This window comes from Euleptes europaea, chromosome 1 (genome assembly GCF_029931775.1).
Source record: "Euleptes europaea isolate rEulEur1 chromosome 1, rEulEur1.hap1, whole genome shotgun sequence".
Lineage (NCBI taxonomy): Eukaryota > Metazoa > Chordata > Lepidosauria > Squamata > Sphaerodactylidae > Euleptes > Euleptes europaea.
Window position 1 is genome coordinate 66,062,858 of NC_079312.1, and position 7,410 is coordinate 66,070,267.

The window sequence follows — 7,410 nt, forward strand, 5'->3', positions numbered from 1 at the left end:
GAATATAGAATTATTATCACGAGTAACAGGAAAGCTAACATATATGTTTGCTCCAGCAAATATCTTTGAGGATTGCAGTTCAAAGAACATAGGATGAATGAAGGACTAGAGAATTTGTTGCAGTAACTAATTTTGCTGTGGACTGGAATTACTTTAAAGCTCAGGAGTTAAGCAGAGAGGCTGTGGGCATGTGCAAGCCCAATTTGGGTCCTTTTTGGATCTATTTCAGAGTTCAGGCATTTGATTGAAACAGATACTTTACATATCCAAATCTGGGAGTGGCAGCCACTCAAACTACAGTTCATTTGCTCTGGAGATACCTGCTTTCTTCTGAGAGTTCTTAGGGGGAAACTGCAGGTTGCCATATGAGATATTTTTCCTCTTTTGTCTCTGAAGACCTAACTACAACTATATATACTATTCCCAGGTCTACCCTGGGTCCTGCCAAACAGAGGTGCATCTATAGTGAATCTGGAAACCATGGGCAGCCCATTCCTGAAGCGCGGGGGGGGGGTAGATCTGTGGTAGCTGGGAATGGTGCAGCTGCACTGCCTCCTCAGAGGCTTCCTGGCCGCTGAAAGGAAAGAAAAAGGCATTTACAAGATAAAAAAGCAAAAATGCCCCCATTGAGCTAAGCAAGGCTACGCTACCCAAAACATCAGCTCCACCCCTTGAAATGCCCCCTCCCCACACCAGCATAGGCTTTCCCTTCCGAGAACTCCCTGCAGGCGTGGCTGTGCTGGCAGCGGGGGCTGGCACAGCTCTGCAGCTCTCCAAGGCCGATGTTTTTGCCCCCTTGCCAGCGTAGGTGCCACTTTATTCCGTGATAAGGCAGCACCTATGCTGGTGCAGGGTCACGCCGGCTCCTAAGGAGCTCCTTCAGGATTGCAGCCGTAGTGTAGTTAGGCCCTGAGGGAAGGGAACACATTCCTTTCTTCTGGAGAGTGGATGAGTATATGTACCTCATGTAGCAACATGTGAACATGTATACATGTAGTCACAAGAAGTTACATGTGAACAAGAACTATAACCATTTTCTTCCTTTATGAAATTGTGTCCAGAGGATATTCGTAGGTAGCCATTGCTCCCATGCAATTTATCTCTGTAGATGTCTAGTAAAGGTAAACTCTCTGACAGTGGTAAAAGGGAATATAGAAAGCAAGGGATTTCATTCCTTTCACCTTAGGAAAGCAGCTATTTATATTATTAGGGCACTGGAATAAATGCTTGAGAATTGCAAGGGAAATTGTATGGAACATGTGAATTCAAAATATTTAGAGAATATAATCTCCATAAAACAGCAGGTTTAATAATTAAATTGCAGGTCAACTGAGGTTTTAGTTTAACAGTTATTCTAGTGCGGTTTTCTTTTATTTAGACTATATTGGAGCACCTTGGTTGTTAGCTTAGACAATGTTTGTTCTTGTTCTGTCCAGAAGTTAAAATTAAAATAAGACAAAGCTGATCAGCTATTATATCAATTTAAGTTCTCATAGAATGCTCCAAGCAAGTCAGATTCTGAACTACCAATCTACAGGTTTGCATGTTGGATTGGCATCTGATCTGGCACCCATCTTTAAGAAACTATAACCCAAAGTAACAAATACTATGCTGTTATAGAAATATAAAAATCTATATGCACTGCACAGTTAACAAACAGAACCTAGCCATAAATCTAGTGTTCAAGTTTATATATAAAATTAAGTTTAGTTTTCTTTATATTTATCATGAAAGGAGGTTATATGAAGTCAGTAATTTTACTTTAGTATAACTTTGAAAGGAGGAAGAGAAATGCTTGTGCCATCCTTAGAGGACCTTAAGTGTACCTAAAAAAATTTAAAATTATATTTGAGTAATATTTTTTAAGCCCTGACTTGGATGGCCCAGGCAAGTTTGATCTTGACAGATTTCAGAAGCTAAGCAGGGTCAGCCCTGTTTAGTATTTGGATGGGAGATCACCAAGAAAGTCCACGGTTGCTACATAGAGGCAGGCAATGGAAAACTACCTCTGTTACTCTCTTGCCTTGAAAACCCTACAGGGTTACCATTAGTCGGCTATGACTTGATGGCGCTTTTTACCATCAGTACTTTTAAAAAGAAATCTAAAGTAACAACAATATAAAATCTTGCCAACAATGAATAGTATCTTACTGCTAAATGCAAAAACAGTCCATTGTAAATATTGCACGTTATACCTTTATATACATTCTACCTCTCAAGTGCAATGCATATATTATAGTTTATGTATATGTTAAGCAGGATTCCCAAATATCAACTATTTCTCCCCGTAAAGAACAGTTATATCATACATGTAATTTAGCCTAGTAGCCAATTTGATTCATTAAAAGTGAAGGGAGGTTCCCCAATATTTCAGAGGGATGTGATTACACCTTAAGTGTGTGCTTCTACAAATATAGTCCCTGTACCGTCCCAACATGTGCAGTCGGGCTCCAAAGCTCCCCTAGCAATGAATCAGGGAAGGCGGCTGTTTGTCACCCAGGTCTTGTCTCAGTCTCTAATCTATGGTATTGCATGTCCTGGGCAGGCAAGCGTGGGCGTCGCAGCAGTGCAGGATCGCTAGACAGCAATATGGAAGTAAGTAGGAAGTTACTGATGTCTAGCTGGATGTGATGTGCATTTCAAACCTTTCTTTTATATACTATATTTTTTTGCTCGTTTTCTTCTAACATATAACCTGCCTGCCTCAAAGAAATTGCATGCCAAGGCTACTCACTGTATTTTTAGCATATTTTTAAAATAAAAAAACACGACTTCCAGCTTGTTTAGATCAAACACCATTTGTTTTGCTTTTTTTTAATTTCAGCTAACCTTTGTCCCCCTGTTGCTACAAGCATGGTTAAATGAATATGATGTGTCCTCCTGCCACCATTTCAGTCTGGTTCCCGCTGAAAGGCCCAGTGGGCTTTGTTGCACAGTACACTGTTTGTGCTGTATGATAGTTAACTCAAACCGTTGACTCCATGCTCAGCCATTCACATTGCTTATTTTCTAGTTAAATTGCAAAATGTATGCAGTCATGACACCATGGAATTGCATAGATAGGGCATGGGAGGAGAAAACAAAAGGGACGGATGAATTCAATGTGGATTTCATGAGATTTCATTCATCTTCAAACCATTTATATACTGTTCATGTCTTTGAATTCAGCCTGCAGGTTTGTGTGTGTGTGTGTTTGAATTAGGTAGACTACAGTTTACATATAGTACATGATGCCTCACCATTGCTGCACCCCTTAGTTGTCTGAACCGAAAACAAAAGCCTCCACAAACTAACTAGACAGCTGAAGGCTAAAGTAAGAAATACTGAGCCATAGCTCAGGAGGTCAACCCTGTACAGAAAGCAAGAGACAGGCCTGGTTTCAATCTAACTATTAGCAACAGAACTCATTTGTTTTACAATTCAAAAATTATTTTTAAATTTAAACTTAGAGAAAAAATATAGCGTAAAGTCTGAATAGTAGCCATGTGATAATTATTTCATTTTATGTCTTTGTATTTTTTCCCTAGAGGGGGATAATACACTATAAGACAATAATATTTTTTTAAATGAAAAAATAAATATAAAATAAAATCTTAAAGGTCACTGATTATTGATCACTCTTTCTTGTTTAATATTTCCATTGGTGGAACAACATTTTAAAAAAATAAATCAGGCATATGTATGCCCCAGCTTTGCACTGAAAAGCAAAATTAGCAGATAGAGAGAGAGGATTTCTCATGTATATCATATAGCAAATAATCCATATGAGTTTTTAAAGAAACATGATGGTCGCTGTGAACTTTTTCTTTTACACATATTTTTAAGATTTTTTTTTAATTTTTATTTCTATTAATTTCTTTTTAGGGGTCCATCATTAGCAGTCCTCATATGCGCCGAAGAGCTACATCAACCCGAGAGTGTCCATCTCGCCCTCACCAGACTATGCCTAATTCTTCCTCACTACTAGGGTCCTTATTTGGTAGTAAAAGGGGGAAGCCTTCCCAAGGCCACCTAGCACCTGGCCCGTCACAGCAGCCTCAGCACCCCCCCATAATTTCACATCAGCAGCACCCACAGCATTCTTCTGCAATGCACCACTCAGGGTCAGTTGAAGGGCAGACCCAAGCACAAGTGCACACCCACCATTCTCAGTATTGTCATATGCAGAATCCACCCCCTTATCATCACCACCACCACTATCACCCACCCCAGCATATCCAGCACCCGCACCAGTACCATCACGTGCCACATTCCCAGCACGTAGCGCATTCCCAACATTCTTACATGCCCCACTCCCATTCACAGCATTCCCATGCTCCCCATCCTCCCTTGCCCCCTCTTCACCCTGCACACTCTTCCCACGCTTCGCATCACCATGGTCAGCCAGTTCCCCCTTCTACTTCAGCCAGCACTAAGTCCAAACACAGTGGCATCAGCACAATAGTCTAGAACCAAACTACCCTGCCAGTAATTGTAGCTCTAGACATATCTGTAAAGACACTTAGAGGAAGCAGAAGCAGCCTATAAAACTGGATTTTTCTTTTTTTAATCCAAGCCAGAAGAAACTTATTTGACTCCTTTGGCCTTAAGGATTCAATAGAACAATTTGTATTAGCCTGATCAATGCTGGTCAAATGGTTGAACTCAGTGGTAACCTTCTCCCTCCTTTTCTCCAGTAGCCTTGAAAAATATGCTGCTTGCTGAAAACGTTAAGCTACCTTTTTTTCCATCCCCATGACAATTTTAAATGCATAATGAAAAATATAACCAACTCAAAATAAAAGAAAAAAATGAAATAGAATAAAGTGTTGCATTCTTGCTCCTTAATTGTCAATGGGCAAAAACAGTAGACCTCATATGGTTGATGAAAGTACGTAAGTAAACTTTATATAATATAAATATATAAATATATACATATATATATATATACTGTATAGTTAATGTTTATGCTTAGAACAAAACTTTTGCAAAATTCACAAAGCTAGCAATATATACTTTACCAGGATAGAAGGACAGTATAATAGATGAACAGTGTAAGAAAGTGTAGACCAAAAACTAGAACAAATTCCAGGCATTTCAGTGTTCTCATTAAAAAGTTCTCTGGACTTGGAAATAAATCTTTAAGCAATCACTGCAAAATGTGCCAAGTACCATAGCGTTTAGCTGTTGTAGTCCAATATTGCTTTGTATAAATCTTTATTTTATTAACATGATAATATTCTTAGTCAGTATTATAACTGCTCTGCTATTTCAAGTAAGCAAACTCTAGTTAAGATGCAGTAACTATACAGTAGCAACATGAGGCAACTCTAATTGGGGTTGCCTCTAAATTTTGGTTACTCGAATTCTTAGACACTTTAAAGGCTGTGATAACTGTGAACTTACACAATCCACATTTCTTTTATATTCATATATATTTTAATAAAATACACATGAAGAATTAAGTGAAAGGTACTTGCAAACGCCACATAAACATTCATCTCAGACCTTAAAATGAGATACATTCATCCTTCTCAGCTGCATTGCCTCTTTAACATAACTTCCTCTGTTTAACCCAATGAAAATACACTGCAGTTCAGATTTTTTTCCATAGATAAGTGCTCTGAAACTTAAAGGTTTATTTTAGTACTGAGTATAGATTTTTTTATAACTGTAATTCCATGTAGCCATGTGCTGGTGGCAGGATTTCCTCACCATTATTCTCATCACATTTGTTAGTTTTACCCAGCACTCAGCAGGCTGAGTCTATGCTCAAACCGTCATAGTCCAGTTAGTTGCAAGATGTCACGTAAAATCCAACTGTGCTGTTGTTGCTTATGTGTTGTATCCGAGTCATTTGCAAGTCCTTATGAGATTTTTTTAAAATTCCCAAAATCTATTTTCTAAAAAAAATTATACATGGAGCATACTTTGTAGTTTCAGCATTTTGAACCACATCAGTCACAAGGACTGTACATCTAAATGGCAGAAACAAAAGGAACCGCAGAACTGCACCAGCTGAATTGTGGATATGGCTTAAAAGAAGAAAGAAAAAAGTTCCAGTGAGAGATGGGTAAAACAACAAAATGTCTGTTGCTTCTGAATATAAACATGATGTGTGAAAATGACTTTTCTGTATTGGATTATTCCTAGTACCTCCTGCTTAGTTTTTCTCCCCCTCTTCTTCATTCTATGGATTATACCATGAGTACCAGCAAAACTATAAACTAAGTATTTTTGTTAATTTGCATAAAGCAAAAACAACCACTTAGAGTTTAGCCTGTTGTTTAAATGTGTCCTCTATTTTTCACATGTGCAAATACCTTTTCTGTTTAGTTTCCTATAAATTAACTTCACATTAATTGAAAGTAAATTTTAATGATCATACAGGCTGTTCTAAATTGTGCAGCTTACTTTATGAGGGCTAATCTCAGCCCCCCTGAGGCTCTGTTCCTTGCAGTTAAAAAAAAATCTTGTTCTTATAAGGGATAATAGAACTGTCTGCATGTCATCTAATGTTAATAGTGTTGAGGCTACACTCTATGTATTGTATATTTGCAAAATATATCAGTGTTACTGTTGATATTAGTTGAAGTAAAGTGATAACATATTTAAATATGTAAGCTTTTCTTCAGACCTTTGTACCAATAGCAGAGTCTAACTGTAATTTATAAGTTGTTCCAGAAAAGATGAGGCAGAGGGTGGGCATTTTTTCCTTCTTTATTTTGCAATTAATATTCTGTATAACAAGCTGAAGGCCACATGCACTGGATAGTCAGGTTATTTTGTATTTAACACATTAATATCTGCAGCACCTTTTTAAAAAAAGATAAATATTACCTATCTATTTATACTGCTTATTTGGATAGTATACAGAACTCCATGAAAGATTTTGTGCTGTTGACACAGCACACGTGCTTACATCAAATATTTACACATGCTCCATATTCATATGCTAAGACTCGAATTGTGTTGAAAAGTCTGTCTTATGTATGTGCGTGTGGAACATATAGGAACAATCCAAACATATCTAAGACTTTTCCCCTATTCTTTCTTTCTATAATTATTTTCAACAATTATGTTCTGTCGTGCATTAAGTTTCAGAATTTCGTTGCTTTTTTAGGAGAGCAATCAGACTACCTCCTAGACTGCCAGCAAGAAATGAAAGTGATCATAATCAATGTCTATGCATTCTTGGAGAAAAAACATTTTCTAGCAAGGAACAAAAACAGATAGCTTTTGTTAGGATTTTCTTATTGATTAAAAATCAGCACAAAGCACTATTGAATCATGTGTCTGCCTTGTCATTTAACAGTGTGGCTAGTTGAAAGCAACCCTAGCTACACCATTAAATGAAGGAAAGACTAAAAGACCTTGCAAAAATATCTTTTCTGGGACAATAGTCAGATATGTATTTGTTTTAATCCTTTT

The 7,410-nt window shown here is 37.6% G+C and overlaps 1 protein-coding gene across 10 annotated transcripts in view; it reads left to right on the forward strand.

Annotated features, from left to right (window-relative positions):
- Positions 1–6,292, forward strand: part of IQSEC1 (IQ motif and Sec7 domain ArfGEF 1) — a 414,894-nt gene extending 408,602 nt beyond the window's left edge. For 6 of the 10 annotated variants that reach the window (XM_056861538.1, XM_056861610.1, XM_056861569.1 and 3 more), the window contains 2 exons: positions 2,546–2,595; positions 3,865–4,549. In XM_056861538.1, coding sequence (XP_056717516.1) covers positions 2,546–2,595; positions 3,865–4,449 — 635 coding nt within the window. In that variant the 3' untranslated portion in view covers positions 4,450–4,549. Of the gene's footprint in view, positions 1–2,545; positions 2,596–3,864; positions 4,550–5,916 lie in introns of those variants that run through there. The other 4 variants (XR_008933803.1, XM_056861577.1, XM_056861588.1 and 1 more) reach the window with 4 other exon arrangements.
- Positions 6,293–7,410: the final 1,118 nt, after the last annotated feature.